Source organism: Pelophylax lessonae (genome assembly GCF_965119305.1).
Source record: "Pelophylax lessonae genome assembly, chromosome: 5".
Classification (NCBI taxonomy): domain Eukaryota; kingdom Metazoa; phylum Chordata; class Amphibia; order Anura; family Ranidae; genus Pelophylax; species Pelophylax lessonae.
The window spans coordinates 211,299,064-211,315,778 of NC_138772.1; the positions used below are offsets into that span (position 1 = coordinate 211,299,064).

The following is a 16,715-nucleotide window of genomic DNA, read 5'->3' on the forward strand; positions in this document are numbered from 1 at the left end:
GGAACCGAACGGTACGGTACGGTACGGCCCTGAAAAAACAGTACCTACTCGATTGTGGTTCCAACAGGTACCAAACTAGTACCATATCCCACAATCCTTTGCATGCAGTCACTACTAGCCACTGATTGGTCAGAGAATCCCACCCACCCCGTTGTTATCCCACCCACTTAACTTTAGTACTGCTTTAGTGGAAAAGCAAACCTATACCATACCGTACCGAACCGTTCCAACCCTATACCATGCGGTACCAGCAGTGGAAAAGCAAACCAGGCCAAGCAGGGCCGAGTAGAGCCGAGCCGGTACTAGCCGGTACTTGCAGTGGAAAAGTGCCATTAGTTAGGCAGAGAAAGTGTATTTAACCTAACTGTACTTGATGGTGGCGTACCTGGTAGAATACCTGACCTGCAATTGCAATGGTTGTGAGATCGAATCCTTATAATTAATAATACATTTCTAGCAGGGAGAGACATTTTTGATTTTTAGTTTGTTGAGATCAAAGTTATTTATATGTATATATATATATACAGTATATATCCGTTTATGTCAGTATTGCTGAAAAAAACGGCGTGGGGTCAAAAAAAGTCAGAGAGTCCATGATAATGTGGGAACTCAATGTTTCCACAAAGAAGCCCATATGTTCATCATGCGACGAACTAGCGAACAGCCAATGTTCGAGTCAAACTTACGTTCGACTCAAACTCAAAGCTCATCCCTACTAGAGAGTATTTTTTTTTTTTTTTTGGGAGGGTGTGTGTGATCAGCACAGGGCCAATCAGCACTGTCCAGACATAAAGTCAGGCAACCTCATAGGACATTCTGAGGAGAATGAAGCTACAAGCTTTAACCAGTGCCCAGCCGGACACTAATAGAAGTCAAAATACTGCTATATACTGCTGATAAGAAAGGGTATTTAGCAGTTTATAGTTACTAAAATAATTGCATTTCCATGTTCTGTGTACTGTGGAAGACCATATAGAGTGAATCCAGGACCCTTGGTTTACTAACAGTTAAAAAATGCCTCCATTTTAGATTTATGAAAACTATCAGTAAATTAGATCAGTGTAATGTTGTAATAAGTTATGTCAATTCTGGCGCAATTTCAGACAGGTACACAAATCTATCGCATTCACTGACATCAGTTGCAGAAAGGTGAGACACTTCTGAAGAGTGTCTGTGACAGTTTTTATGATTTCTATGGGGGTGGGTATAGTTTTACTAAAATAATACTGGTGAAAAAGTGAAGGTATTACCAACAGAACTAGATTTCATTATACTTTACATTTACTTTGCAATATTATACACAGTACATAGACACAGTACATAGTTCCTGATACTGTTCATACATACACAATATTGATTATTGTTTGTCAAGAAAGCATTATTTTTTTCCAGCTATATATCTACTCAATGCACCCATTGTCTTCTGATACTTTTGTTATTGCTGTACACTAATAGGGGCATAGAAGAAGGCTGTCCAAATCGGTACATTAATTCTATTGTCAACCACTGTAGTTGCTCATGCTAAGCCTAGCCACAACCATATTTGCCCACAATCATGCTAAAATGGAAACAATATGGTGATTTAAAATTGTCTTGTATATAACAACCCAACACTAAAGATCACAAAATGTATTTGTTTTATTTTTAATTAACTAATTTACAGTCTAGACAAATCTATATGCATATTAATGTTAACTGAGAGATTACTTGAAAAAGATAGGGTTTTCCAAGGTCACCAGAAGTGCTTGATTTGCAAATGAATAAGTCAAACTGAACTACACCAGAAGTTAAATACAGGTCTATATACAAATGTATAACTAATGAGGGGGAGGCACGTATTGTAACAGATACAAACATTTACCTTTTTGTTTCTCCTGAGCAGTTGTGTTCAACAAAGTCCATACTTTTGTACAATAAAGAAAGAATTTTTATTCTTGATCCCAAGGCGTTGTTCTAACCCATGACAAAGAGACCCTGAAGCCATGTCATGCTAAAGCCCTGCACAAAATAAAATAGCATACACAGCACATTAGTTAGATATATCAGCTGGACATTAGAGTTTATCAGACTTATTCTTAAAGATACTTTGGTAGCGTCATTGTTGAAGTGCAGACACCTTAGGGTGTTTAAAAAATACCTGCTTTAGTCTTGTAATTGATCAGTATGGGCCTGTAAAGTCCTTTGGATCCTGGGACAAGGCTGCACCTTGGCTTTTCTTCAAGATTAACCCCACCTCTTGCCATTACTAAGCCCACTTAAGCTCTGATATTTGACAACTTATTGACAGAGGCTAGGTTTTAGTCACGAGAGGAAGCAAGGTCTAATTCCAGTTCAGATAAATGTAAAGGTCCTGTTCAGTTTGGGTCTAGGATTTAAGGCGCTCCACATGGACACAGGGATACATTCAATGACAACCATGGGTATTTTAAACACCAGAAGTTGTCTGTATTTCACCTTTTTGAGTCAGAACAGGGTCACCTAAAAATGAAAAATGCCATTATGGGGGTATGAAACCACGTTCTAAGTTATATACTTTTAGAAGTTTTCCTTAATGTTGGCACTTGACATGACCTTATCTATTTCAAATTTCAGAGAGGCACATATATTTTTACAAGTCAATCTATTAAAAATAAAATGTTTAAAGGGAAAGGAATAGAACATTAAGTTCCAAACATTTTTTCATCATTTTAAAACGTTGCTTCCTGTTTGACACAATCTTCAGTTAAGGGCTAATTTACTAAAGACAAATAGGCTGTTTACTTCACAAAGAAAGAAGTTGAAGCTCTTCTGACTTCCAACATCCAATCATGTGCAGGCACAAATAAAGTTTTTTTTTTTTTTTTTTCCGTAGGTATTCGTTGCAAATTGACACCACATTCACAAAGGGAAAATTCCCCTGCAAAGTGAACTGTCTATTTGGCTTTAGTAAATCAACCCCAATGAGACAGTTGCCCTGCACCTTTTTTTACAACATGATTGTAGTTGGTGATGCATCAACAAATACAGCAACATTGTACGCAGAGCATGTAGGAAAGGGGTAACAGAAGAGAGACAAAGGCACTTTATTATGTTAAAAACATTGAAACTGTGGGTACGTTGTGACTTAGGAAAATCCAGTCTGGTGACTTTGAATGCTTTTCGGATGAATAAATCCCCAAACTGTTTCAAAGAGCTCATGCATAAAGTAGCACTTTGCTGTGTTTTGCTTAGTAAAATCAATTTTCCCAAAGCATGCTTATTTAACACTGTCAGGTGATCATTCTCAAAAGATAGACAAAATGTCTAACCTGAGCTCAGTAAATACCAGCATATATTGATTTTCAGATCTATTTACGTAGTCACAGGCTCCTTTTAACTTGTTGTGAAGTTAACAGATTCTCCCTGGTGTACACGTTTTGCCAGGACCCACTGTAAGGGCTCATGCACACACGTGCATTCTTCCTTAGCCCCCTTTTGCATGGGTCGGATCTGTTTTGACGGACTCCACTTGCTAAGCCAGGATCGCTCCGCTGATCCTCACGGAGCAGGTGAGAGACAGGTCAGTCTCGGCTCACTGTGCAGAGTCCCGCTCCCCTCTATGGGGAGATTGGATGAAAATGGACAGCCTGTCCATTTTCACCCGACCCCATCCAATCCGACCCGCTGGACGGATGGCGAACGTATTGCCATACGCCTGTTTTCAGCGGATCTTGTCAAATCGTATGCCAAGCGAGTGTCAGTGGAAACATGTCCGCTGACATCCGCCTCCCCATAGAGGAGAGTGGGTGGCCCGATCGGGTCCGCCTGTCCGATCGCATCAAAGGGGCCTAACAGCATAAACACCCTAACATATTTTGGTGCCTGGCAATCGCCTGGTGCAGAATAGAGCTGCTATAGAAATGAATAGGTTTCGGTAGCTATATGTAGATATGTGCTCCTACTTGCGTAAAGTGGCGCATGCACACAGATGTATCTACAAACGGTGACACCCTACAACTAGACACTGATAGTTGGGGTGAGATGCATCTGGTTGTGTGGTGTGGTGGAGACATGTAGGCTAAGGCCGCTCCTTATCCTTTGTTCACCTGGGCTTGTCAGGACTCGGGAGTAGTGGTGATATTTTCCTCTTTACACTGTAAGGAGGAATGCATTTGTGTGTATAAGCCCAAAACATTTTAGCCGAGTCCCATTCTGCGAGCTGGAGTCAGTTATATTGGCCCCTTGTTAAAGTGGTTGTAAAGGATTATTTTTAAATAACAAACATACCTATACTTATTTGCTCTGTGCAATAGAATTGCACAGAGCAGCCCTGACCCTCCTTTTCTCTTCTCTCCACCCATTCTCTCATGCTGGTGCCCCTAATAGGAAACCAATACCCATGGGGCACTCGTGCGGGCTAGCTCCACTGACACAGACAGCGGGACTCAGCATCCCCCCCCCCGCTCCCTGGGCACTTGAGTTGATTGACAGGAGTGGGAGCCAATGTTTCCCTGTGCTATCAATCTGCCCAGGGAGGAGGGACAAAGCGGGAGAGCCACAGCTCTCATGCACAGCGCTGGATCGCAATAGCATTCAGGTAAGTATAATGGGGAGGGGCAAGTCTGTGACACAGAAGATTTTTTACCTTAATGTATAGAATGCATTAAGGTAAAAAAAAAACTGAGGCCTTAGAACCACTTTGATTGATCACTACAACAACCAGCTGCAGTAGACTATCATCACTACTGAACATGACATGTACGTTGGTTGCACCCAGGGCCAGGATAAGGGGTGGGCAGGAGGGGCGGCTGCCCTGGGCACAATGGTTTATTGCAGGGATATGGGCACTCTGACCCTAACCCTAAGGGAAGGAGGGGGGCGCAGTTTAGCATTTTTGCCCTGGGTGCTGGATGACCTTGACCTGGCACTGCTTGCACCAAAATATTTTACAAGCTGACAGCTGAAAGATGAGCTTTTAAGAGACAAACTGTAATGAGTAATGAGGACTCATGTATATGGGCCCGATTACATGGGCATGTGGTCGCCCCATCCCACCCCCCAAAAAATTAAATATTAATAATTTTTCCTCAAAAGTAGCGGTACTGTTGCTTTAAGAATTTAAATAAATTTACTTTTACTTTAAGGGTAATTCAGATAAAATTTAGTAGGGAAAACGTATCATGTGGCATAGGAGAACATTGTGGAACGTCACATGATACATTGGCATATTCTAGAATCTGGAGGGCTTTCTATTATTATTAAATGGCCCCTCAAAGAGAAAATTCCACCAGTTGGTCTATTGTCAGCTGAGCAAACTCCCCACCCTCCCTTCCCTTTCGCAGGCACTTTATGTGGTATTGTCACCCCTCTATGTAAGGGCGGACTTGTGTTATATTTAATTTATTGGAGCTCTAGTTCTTTATGACTGAGCTATTATGTTTTAAAGTTTAACCACTTAACGACCCCCTGCCGCAGAATTACTGTGGCAGTGCGGCTCTCCTGCACGAACCGACGTAGGTCTACGTCGCAAAAAATTGGGGGAGCAAACCCTGAACATGTATATCTAAAGCCGGTGCAGCTATGAACCAAGCGACATGTATGTTAAAAAAGAATAGCGCACAAGAGTCCCTTGTAGTGCATTAGCACATCTCTCCCAGCAAGGAGTGTTGTCTCCAAGGGTTAGAGAAGCTGGATTCACCCCTTTTTTATGGATAGTGTAGGACCCACTGATAATGGGGTACTTTGACGTAGTGGTGGGCTTGAGCACGATATGGCCATATGGTGGGACCAAATCCCCATTTTTATTTATGGACTGTCTCCATATTTGATAGGTCTACGTCGGTCACGCGTGGGAAGCTAGGGGGCAGGGAAGCCGATGCCTGTGTCAAGCGGTTCCGATTGCCGCCTGACACCCGTGATCGCTCCCCGCTGAGAGAGAAGGGTGGTCGGCTGTTGTAAACACAGCCGACTGTCCTTTTCCCTGCAATAACCTTAGAGCCCATGTGATCCTTCTATATAGGATCACATGTCTCTATGGTAATTTCACAAGCCACGCCCCCCACAGTTAGAATCACTCCCCTAGGCTTACATTTAACCCCTTGATCACCCACAAGGTTAACCACTTCCCTGCTGGTGTCATTATTACAGTAACAGTGCATATTTTTAGCACTGATTACTGTAGTAACGTCACTGGTACCCCCAAAAGTGTAAAAAATGTCAGTTAGGGGTCCGATCCGTCCGCCGCAATGTCGCAGTCCCGCAAAATATCACAGATCGCCGCCATTACTAGTAAAAAAAAATAAATAAATAAATAAAAACGACATAAATCTTTCCCGTAGTTAGTAGACGCAATAACTTTTGAGCAAACCAATCAAAATACACTTATTAAGATTTTTTTAACCAAAAATATATAGCAGAAAACAAATTGGCCTACAATGTTAAAAAATTTAGATTTTTTTAATTATTTTTTTTTGAGAATGTCATATAGCAGAATGTGAAAAATATTGTTTTTTTTTTCAAAATTGTCGCTCATTTTTTGTTTATAGCGCAAAAAATAAATATCGCACAGGTGATCAAATACCACCAAAAGAAAGCTATTTGTGGGAAAAAAAGGACATCAGTTTTATTTGGGTACAGCGTCGCACAACCGCGTAAATGTCTGTTAAAATAAAGCAGTGCCGAATCGCAAAATAGGGCCTGGTCATTAATGGGGCAAATCCTTCCGGTCTTAAAGTGGTTAAAATGAAATATTATTTATTATTTGATTGAAGTGAATATTAAAATATATTTTATTTATTATTTATTGAATAAATCCACACCAATAAATGTGCCGCGGCCAATATTTTGCCAACAAACTTGTGTGTGTCTCTTTATTCAATGGTTATTTTTGGTATTTGGATGAGGGAATAAAGTGTGGCCTGCATTCCCATGTAAACCTGATCTCTATGGTCTATGTATTTTAAGTTGTTATTGAGTATATTACATTAAAACAGTATTTTCTCAATTTTTAATTTTTTTATGATTAATTTTTCCATCTTTTGTAAACAGTTTAAGAAAGCTTCCCTGTAATTTCCTTTCAAGATCAAATCAATATTATTTTGATCCATTGTCTTAGGGCCTTTAAATGTGTGGGGGCTATTTATCTATCTATTTGGTAATCCGGCACTGATCAACATAATGACACTGGCAAAGCAAACCCACTTCAGGTAAGCCTGCTAAAACAGATCCCCGCACAACTCCCAGGTGCAAAGCCCAGCACGTCAGGCTAATCAGTAAGAACAGGAAAAAGTCCTGGATGGCTGCACTCCGATAAAGAACCACCTTTATTGTAATAACAAAACAGCATAAACCAGTAACCAAATCATAATGGGGAATCAGAGGAAAGTAAACGCATTTCCCGCTGCTTCAGCGCTTAACCGTGAGGCCCTGATTAAGCACTGAAACAGCGTGAAACGTGTTGACTTACCTCTAATCACTCATAAGGATTTGGTTGTTTTTTTTTATTTTTTTGTTTTTTTAATGCTATTTTGATACTACAATAAAGATGGTCCTTTATCGGAGCGCAGCCATCCGGGACTTTTTCTTATTCAAACATAATGTTAGTGTTGGGATAAACAGAACACATGCCAATTAGGATTTGTATCCACAAGATTACAAATCACATTTTTTGTTTATTTACTTAACATTTTGCTTTTAAAATGTTTTATTAATACAATACAAATACATCAAAAGTTTATTTGTTTGTCTTCATAGTGCTTATTTTTTTCCCACACCACATGCTAAATAATTAAAAAAAAATAAATAAAAAAAATAAAAAAAAAACCCACTTTTTTTTGTTAATATTTACCAAATTTAAGAGCCAGTGTCATCATCACTGGGCTTCTATGTTTCTCTATAAAATGCAAGCTGCTGGCAGAGGTTATCAGGGTGCTGTACATGTGCTTCCTGAAAACATTACAGATCTCTGTCTCTTTTCTTCTCTTAAGAGCCCACAACCTTGATGCAAGCAATACGCTGTCTCTTGGGACTAGTTATGCAAATATCAAAATGCCGTGATAGAAGGTGTCAGTCTGCAGGAGTAGGTGTCCCTTGGCAACCTGCAGTTGCATGCCGATCGTCCTAGATAATGCCCACATGTGATAGTGTGCCTACATAATTGAAAACATTATTGAAAATGAACTGAAATCCAAGGAATGAAACGGGTGGGCTAGGGAAAGTCAGTCAGAAGAGTACTGGATGATTCTGGTCCTCCAGGCAGGAAATGGGGCAGGCTCTCTCTGACTTGCTATAGGAGAGGAGCCGTACAACTGTGCATGACTGAACTTAAGGCTGGAGTTCAAGTTGAAAGCTAAAAGTTATTTGATGCTGAGATGATTTCGCATTTAAAAGCTGCCCTGGCAGCCATCTGCTTCCCCAAACACACCTTCTATTGGAACCTTGTAGTGTGCCTTTCCATTTCAAGGGTATGCTGCCTTCTACTAACCATTATTTAACCACTTTATCACTGCTCACTGTGCTGCTACTGCGGCAAAGTGGCTCGTTAAGGTCTGGGGGGACGTAGACCTACGTCACCAGACTCTCCCCTCTATCGGCGGTGTGCGTGCCGCCGGAGGATCGCTTCTGCTGTATTCAGACACAGCGGGAGTCGGGCCAGGGGAGGAGAGGTGGTGATCACTGCCGCTCTTTCCCGATCGCCGGGGATCGAGTGAGGAACACACAAGCGGGTGGATCTCCTCTGTGACAGACAGTGACAGATTACAGGATTCAGCATAGCTGAACCTGCGATCTGTGTCTCTGTCACACAACCCCCTCCCCCCATACACGTCAGTAAGCATGAGGCATACATTTAACCCCTTGATCACCAATACCAGTGTCATTATTACAGTAACAGTGCATATTTATAGCACTGATTACTGTAGTAATGTCACTGGTACCCCCAAAAGTGTCAAAATGTCAGTTAGGGGTCCAAACTGTCCGCCGCAATGTCGCAGTCCCGCAAAAAAAAAAAAAACTGCAGATCGCCGCCATTACTAGTAAAAAAAATAAACAATAAAAATGACAGTAGTAGTAAACGCAATAACTTTTGCGCAAACCAATCAAAATACGCTTATTGTGATTTTTTTTTACCAAAAATATGTACCAGAAAACAAATTGGCCTAAAATGTTAAAAAATCTTGATTTATAAATTTTTTTGGGGAATGTTATATATCAGAATGTAAAAAATATTGTTTTTTTTTTTCAAAATTGTCGCTCTTTTTTTCAAAAATTAAAAATCGCACAGGTGATCAAATAACACCAAAAGAAAGCTCTATGTGTGGGGAAAAAAGGACAAAAATTTAATTTGTGTACAGCGTCGCATGCCAGCGCAATTGTCCATTAAAGTAACGCAGTGCCGAATCGCAAAATATAGCCTGGTCAGGAATGGGGTAAAATCTTCTGGCCTTAAAGCGGTTAAAAATACACTCATTGAGAATTTTTTTGTCAAAGACATGTAGCTAAATACATTTTGGCCTAAATTTATGACAAAAATTGAATATATTGGATATTTTTTAACTGTCAAAGTAGAAAATGTCAATTTTTTTGCCAAATTTTCACTCTATTTTTATTAATATCGCAAAAAATGAAAAGTGCAGATGTGATCAAATACCACCAAAAGAAAGCTCTGTTTGTGGGAAAAAAATGACGTAAATTTTGTTTGGGTACGGCATTGCATGACCGCGCAATTGTCAGTTAAATTTGCGCAGTGCCAAGTTGCAAAAAGTGGCCTGGACGTTAGGCAGGAAAATCCTCCGGGGCTAAAGTGGTTAACAAAGCATTACCATGTTTAAAAATGTTTAAATCATACTTTTAGGCTTCCTGCACCCAGGACATTTGTTTTTCTCCCCTGGAGGCCTTTGCTCCAGGGAAGTCAAAAGAAGCTTTAACCACTTCCCACCCGTCATATAGTAAAATGACGGCCGGAAAGTGGTTGTCCCATCCTGACTGGACGTCCAGCAGGATATGCCGTGGGGGGCCGCAGACTCTGACACACCACATCTCAGATCCAGTAAAGAGCCTATGACATGCCCTGTCAGGCGCGAACTGAAGAAAGTCGATCAACGGCACTTCCTATTTACTATGTGACCAGCTGTGATTGGACGCAGCTGGTCACATAGTAAATAGGAAGTGCCGTTGATCGACTTTCTTCAGTTCGCGCCTGACAGGCGCAAGTAGAGGAGAGCCGATCAGCGGCTCTTCTGACGGGGGTGGGGGGAGCATTGATTACCAGTGCAGACCCTTGGGGGATGCCACTGGAGCCACCAGGGATTGCCCACCCATGGCCACCAGTGATGCCCACCCATGCCACCAGGGATGCCAATCAGTGCTCAGGGAGCCTGTCAATGCCCACCTCATCAGTGCTGCCCATCATTGCCATCTATCAATGCCGCCCACCAGTGCCCATCATTGCCTATCAGTGCCGCCCATCAGTGTCGCCTATCAGTGTCCATCAGTGTCGCCTGTCAGTGCCTATCAGTGCCCATCAATGCCGCCTATTAGTGCCCATCAGTGCCGCCTATCAGTGCCCATCCATGCTGCATATCAGTGCTACCTATCAGTGCCACATATCAGTGCCCATCAGTGCTGCATATCAGTCCTGCCTATCAGTGCCCATCAGTGCTGCATATTATTGCCCCATCAGTGCCTCCTCATCAGTGACTGCCAGTGCGGCTTCACCAGTGCTCAACAGTGCAGGAAAAAACTTATTTATTTACAAAATGTTATAACAAAAACAAAAAAAACTTTTTTTTTTCAAACTTTTCGGTATTTTTTTATTTGTTTAGCAAAAAAGAAAAAACCTTGCGGTGATCAAATACCACCAAAAGAAAGCTCTATTTGTGGGAAAACATGACAAATTTAACCACTTCCCACCCGTCATATAGTAAAATGACGGCCGGAAAGTGGTTGTCCCATCCTGACTGGACGTCCAGCAGGATATGCCGTGGGGGGCCGCAGACTCTGACACACCACATCTCAGATCCAGTAAAGAGCCTATGACATGCCCTGTCAGGCGCGAACTGAAGAAAGTCGATCAACGGCACTTCCTATTTACTATGTGACCAGCTGTGATTGGACGCAGCTGGTCACATAGTAAATAGGAAGTGCCGTTGATCGACTTTCTTCAGTTCGCGCCTGACAGGCGCAAGTAGAGGAGAGCCGATCAGCGGCTCTTCTGACGGGGGTGGGGGGAGCATTGATTACCAGTGCAGACCCTTGAGGGATGCCACTGGAGCCACCAGGGATTGCCCACCCATGGCCACCAGTGATGCCCACCCATGCCACCAGGGATGCCAATCAGTGCTCAGGGAGCCTGTCAATGCCCACCTCATCAGTGCTGCCCATCATTGCCATCTATCAATGCCGCCCACCAGTGCCCATCATTGCCTATCAGTGCCGCCCATCAGTGTCGCCTATCAGTGTCCATCAGTGTCGCCTGTCAGTGCCTATCAGTGCCCATCAATGCCGCCTATTAGTGCCCATCAGTGCCGCCTATCAGTGCCCATCCATGCTGCATATCAGTGCTACCTATCAGTGCCACATATCAGTGCCCATCAGTGCTGCATATCAGTCCTGCCTATCAGTGCCCATCAGTGCTGCATATTATTGCCCCATCAGTGCCTCCTCATCAGTGACTGCCAGTGCGGCTTCACCAGTGCTCAACAGTGCAGGAAAAAACTTATTTATTTACAAAATGTTATAACATAAACAAAAAATTTTTTTTTTTCAAACTTTTCGGTATTTTTTTATTTGTTTAGCAAAAAAGAAAAAACCTTGCGGTGATCAAATACCACCAAAAGAAAGCTCTATTTGTGGGAAAACATGATAAATTTGGTTTAGGTACTGTGTTGCATGACCGCGTAAATGTCATTCAAAATGCAACAGCGCTAAAAGCTAAAAATTGGCCTGGGCAGGAAGGGGGTGAAAGTGCCCTTTATTGAAGTGGTTAAAAACGCATCTAAAGCTGCGTTTCGCAAACTTGTTAAGGCCTGCTCAGGCATGTCAAGCTTTTGAGCATTCATTTGTTCAATTGGGCAGAATATTAATTAATTCTGGCCTTTGGAACAAATGACTGCTCAAGTCTAAATGCTCCTAGCGTTTAGACGTATTTACAGTCATGTAGGCACGTTCCGTATTTTTTCCCCTGGAACATTCCTCTCCTGAATGCGCACGTGATGTTTTTTTTTTTCTGTCTCTAAATGCTCTTGTCTCTAAATGGACACATGTGCTAACACAGAAGGGCGTTTAGGGGCAGAAATAAAAGTCAAACACCTGTAGAAGTGGCGTTTTTGAAGCCCAGTGTGCATGAGCCCTTAGCCCCGGTTCACATTAGTGCGATCACAGAGATCACATGTAATTTGGAGCGCACTGCTCCTAAATTACATGTGATCTCATGTGTGGCGCGAATTTCAGCCATACACTTTGTATGGCTGAATTCGCACCGCATCCACACTAAACTCACACATGAGGCTTTTTTTATCCGCAGCAGAATCGGATCGCATAGTGGTTCACACTAGTGCGATCCGATTCTGTGCGAACTTGCAGATTACACTGCGATATGCGATCGCAACTGGGGGTGTCGTTAACCTTTAATTGACACCCCCTGCATATCGCATATGGCAGTGTGAACTGCCAGAGGTGCGGATGCAATGCGGGATCACGCTGCATATTCGCAGCGTTCCCGCATCGCAAAAATGTGAACCGGCACTTATTTTAAAAAGTTACTATGGAAGTTGCCACACCTAGCTATTGTGCTCTGGCAATCTTTGTTTCAAATCTTTGTACCAAACTTTTAATATCGTGTGCATGATGGAAAAATGTGTTTATTTACTTAAGTAATGAAACTGAAACGAAGTTAAACAAATAAACAAACAAAACAAAACTCTTCCAAAATAACAAATAGTTCCAAAACGGATTATTCTAACACAACGATTATGAAAAAAGGAAATTATTTACTTAATTAATGAAACTGAAACTAATTTCTTTTTTTCATAATCGCTGTGTTAGAATAATTCGTTTTGGAACGATTTGTTATTTCGGGAGAGCATATATTCATTGTTCCGAATTGATGCATATTTTCCAAAGTTCTGGTAGTCTTTAGCTTTTTCAGATTGGCTATATTTGTTTTATTGTGCTAATAAAAAGTAGGAAATGAATCATCTTAAATGTTTCCATTTATTTGTAGTGCATGTTTTAGAATAATGAAAAATGTTAACGTAAAAAGAATCCACTGATATATCCAAAGACTACTGCTCAGTAGGGATGATCGAACGGTTCGGGTCGACCATTGGTTTGACCCGAACATTGACTGTTCGAAATTCGACCGAATTCCGAACTTTTTGCGGAAAAACCGACCAAAATGCAATGGGACAGGAACTGGGCTTTAAAAGTCAGTGAATGGACCAGAACCATCAGTAAAAGCCAATTGAGGGGGCAGGAGGATGCTAGGAATGTGATTGGAGTGACTAGGGGGTCCAGAGGCCAATCAGTAGTGAATACGCCCCCCCAGTATATAAGATATAAGGTATATAAGATAGCCCCGCCAAATCTCTAGCACTTTAATACAGGGATGTGGAAGAGAGTGGAAGCAGTTCTGTTACTCCTGCTTCAAAAGTGTCATTTAGCAATTATTAGTGTGAGGAAAGGGATATCTAGTGTAGTTAGGGTACTATTTTCCACTATAGTTAGATTCAATAATCTAGTTTCTGTAGGGAAAGTGTTAAGTGTCAGGGTGATCGTAGTGTAGTGTAGGGTGAACTGACTCTGACTGCTATGGCAGGGTGACCAAACTCTTCCATGTCAGGGTGACCGCCATACAAAAAAGATCGTTTGTATTAGAATTTCAGTAGAGCAGGGTAGTGGCTCCACTACTTTCACACCTGGCCGTTTTTGTTTCAGGCATTTTATTGGGCTTTTTTGTGGACGTCTTTGGAGGCAGGCATGACATCTGAACTTCTGTGTAGGGGTATATATACACACACACATGTGTATATATACCCCTATACAGAAGTTCAGATGTTATGCCTGCCTCCAAAGATGCCTAAAAAATGCCCAAAAAAACGCCTGCAACAACACACCTGGGCGTTTTTGTTGCAGGCGTTTTTTTTGGGCATTTTTTAGGCGTTTTTGGAGGCAGCATAACATCTGAACTTCTGTATAATGGGGTATATATACACACACACATATATGTATTCATACACACATATAGGTGTGATAGGAGCGGAGCCCTATGCCTGCAAATAATTTCATTAGCGCAGGCATAGGGCTCCGCTACTTTCACACTTTTATGTGTGTATGTGTATACAGTAAACCCCCCTCCATTGCGGGGGTTACGTTCTGGACCCAGCCGCGAAAAGTGAAAATCCGCTAAATAGAAAAACCCTATTAAAATGCATTGTAGGCATGTTTTTTTTTACTGTCACTGTACGTGTAAAAGCATTTTAAGGTCTTTAAACACACTTTTAAAACAATAGAAACTCATTTAAACACATAAAAGATACTGAGAGGCATAGCAAGAGCTATGGAAAACACAAAGATATTTAATTTTTAATGATTTATATAGTAAAATAACATTACAAAAAAAAACGCAATATACCGGGACCGCAAAAACTGAACCGCGATGGAGCGGGGGTTTACTGTATATACATACATGTGTGTGTGTATATATACCCCTATACAGAAGTTCAGATGTTATGCCTGCCTGCAAAGACGCCCAAAAAATGCCCAAAAAAACGCCTGCAACAAAACCCCCAGGCGTGTTGTTGCAGGCGTTTTTTTGGGCATTTTTTGGGCGTCTTTGGAGGCAGGCATAACATCTGAACTTCTGTATAGGGGTATATATACACACACACATATATGTATTTATACACATACACACATATAGGTGTGATAGGAGCGGAGCCCTATGCCTGCAAATAATTTCATTAGCGCAGGCATAGGGCTCCGCTACTTTCACACCTATATGTGTGTATGTGTATATATACATACATGTGTGTGTGTATATATACCCCTACACAGAAGTTCAGATGTCATGCCTGCCTCCAAAGACGTCCACAAAAAAGCCCAATAATCGCCTCCAACAAAAACGGCCAGGTGTGAAAATAGCGGAGCCATATCCCTGCTCTACTGCCATTCTAAGACAAACAATCTTTTTTTTTCTGGTTCTGGACATGCTACAGAGCTGAAACTTCACAGGTACACTTTTTAGACCCCCCCCCCCCCCCCCAGACACTAAATCCAAAGAAATCTCATTTTTTTTTCAATAATTTTTCAATAATTGGCTCTCTATCAAAAACGACATTTTTTTAAGAACTTTTTTTTGCGTGATTAATAGTCCCTGGGGCATGACCCAGAACCCTAGGTACTTTTTAGGGGCATTTATTGGGTTTTAGGACTTCAAAATGGTGTTTTTTGATTACCGAAGTTCGGGTCCCATTGATTTCAATGGGGTTCTGGAATCCGGACCCGAACTTTTGGGAAGTTCGGGTGTTCTGGTCGAACCGAACTTTTCAAAAGTTCGATCATCCCTACTGCTCAGCTCTCATCCAAATAAAACAATTTAATCTGAATGAATACGTATTAATTCATTATGTTGTTAAGTTGAATTAATTTCTATATTCCCAACTAGTTTATTGAGCCATGCACATACAAATGAACCCCCAATACAAAAAAAATCCTATTAGAATATTCACGCCACGATCACTGGAATAAAAACGAATGGATCTGAATCAATTTGGATCATTTGTTATGTCGTTATGTTATTTTGGATGGGTCAAACATCAACAAGGGGGTTGATTTACTAAAGGCAAACAGACTGTGCATTTTGTAAAGTGCAGTGACACTCTGCAAGTGCAGTTGCTCCAGAACTTAGTAAATGAGGAAAAGCTTCACTTTGCAAAGAGTACCCAATCATGTGCAAGAAAATTAAAATAAACAGCATTTTTTCTTGCACATGATTGGATGATGGAAGTCAGCAGAGCTTCTGCTCATTTACCAAGCTGTGGAGCACCTGCTCTTGCAGAGTGCAACTGCACTTTGCAAAGTGTACAGTGTATTTTCCTTAAGTAAATCAACAAAAGGTCCAAGCTAACACATCATGTCACCTGAATGACTAAAAAATAATTACTTGTTTTCGTTATAATTTTTTCGTTACAAATTTATTACTATTGTGATTCGGAGATTCTGATATATCCGGATCTTCAAATCACACAAATATCACCCAAACTTCGATCCATAACGAAAGGAATTGCACATGTCTAGTTGCTGCACCAGAGATTTGCAGCTAAAAGATTGAAAAATTGATCTCCCACGATTGCATAATGCCACAATCGTATTAGTAGCAGAAAGTTATAACTAATAATCACCTTTCTTCTCTATACAGGCTTGAATTTGGTAAGAGATTAATTTCTAAACAATAGTTAATTTGGGAAGTTGTTGGGTAGTGAAAGTATGCCTGTAAGACTTGCATCAATATACAAAGTTCTCTTTTTTTTTGGACCCTCTCATTCCTAATGAAAAAGCATTAGGTAAGGCATTGGTAAGAGATTAGGTGTCCTTTTATGAAACGGAGATGACCAGTGATCCTGCTGATCACAGCTCATTTCCGATCATTCTCAGTTTATGAAACAGAAATGATCGGGGAGAACATGTTCTCCGCTGATCATTTCTTCACATGGGAATCTGTCATTGACTGACACAGAAATGGCCAGGCTATGAAGCTGCGA

General features: G+C 41.3%; 1 protein-coding gene across 1 annotated transcript in view; it reads right to left on the reverse strand.

The window, feature by feature from the left end:
• Positions 1–16,715, reverse strand: part of ITPRID1 (ITPR interacting domain containing 1) — a 192,878-nt gene that overhangs the window by 121,997 nt on the left and 54,166 nt on the right. The window contains exon 2 of the mRNA XM_082259492.1: positions 1,862–1,998. Coding sequence (XP_082115618.1) covers positions 1,862–1,902 — 41 coding nt within the window. The 5' untranslated portion in view covers positions 1,903–1,998. The remainder of the gene's footprint in view (positions 1–1,861; positions 1,999–16,715) is intronic.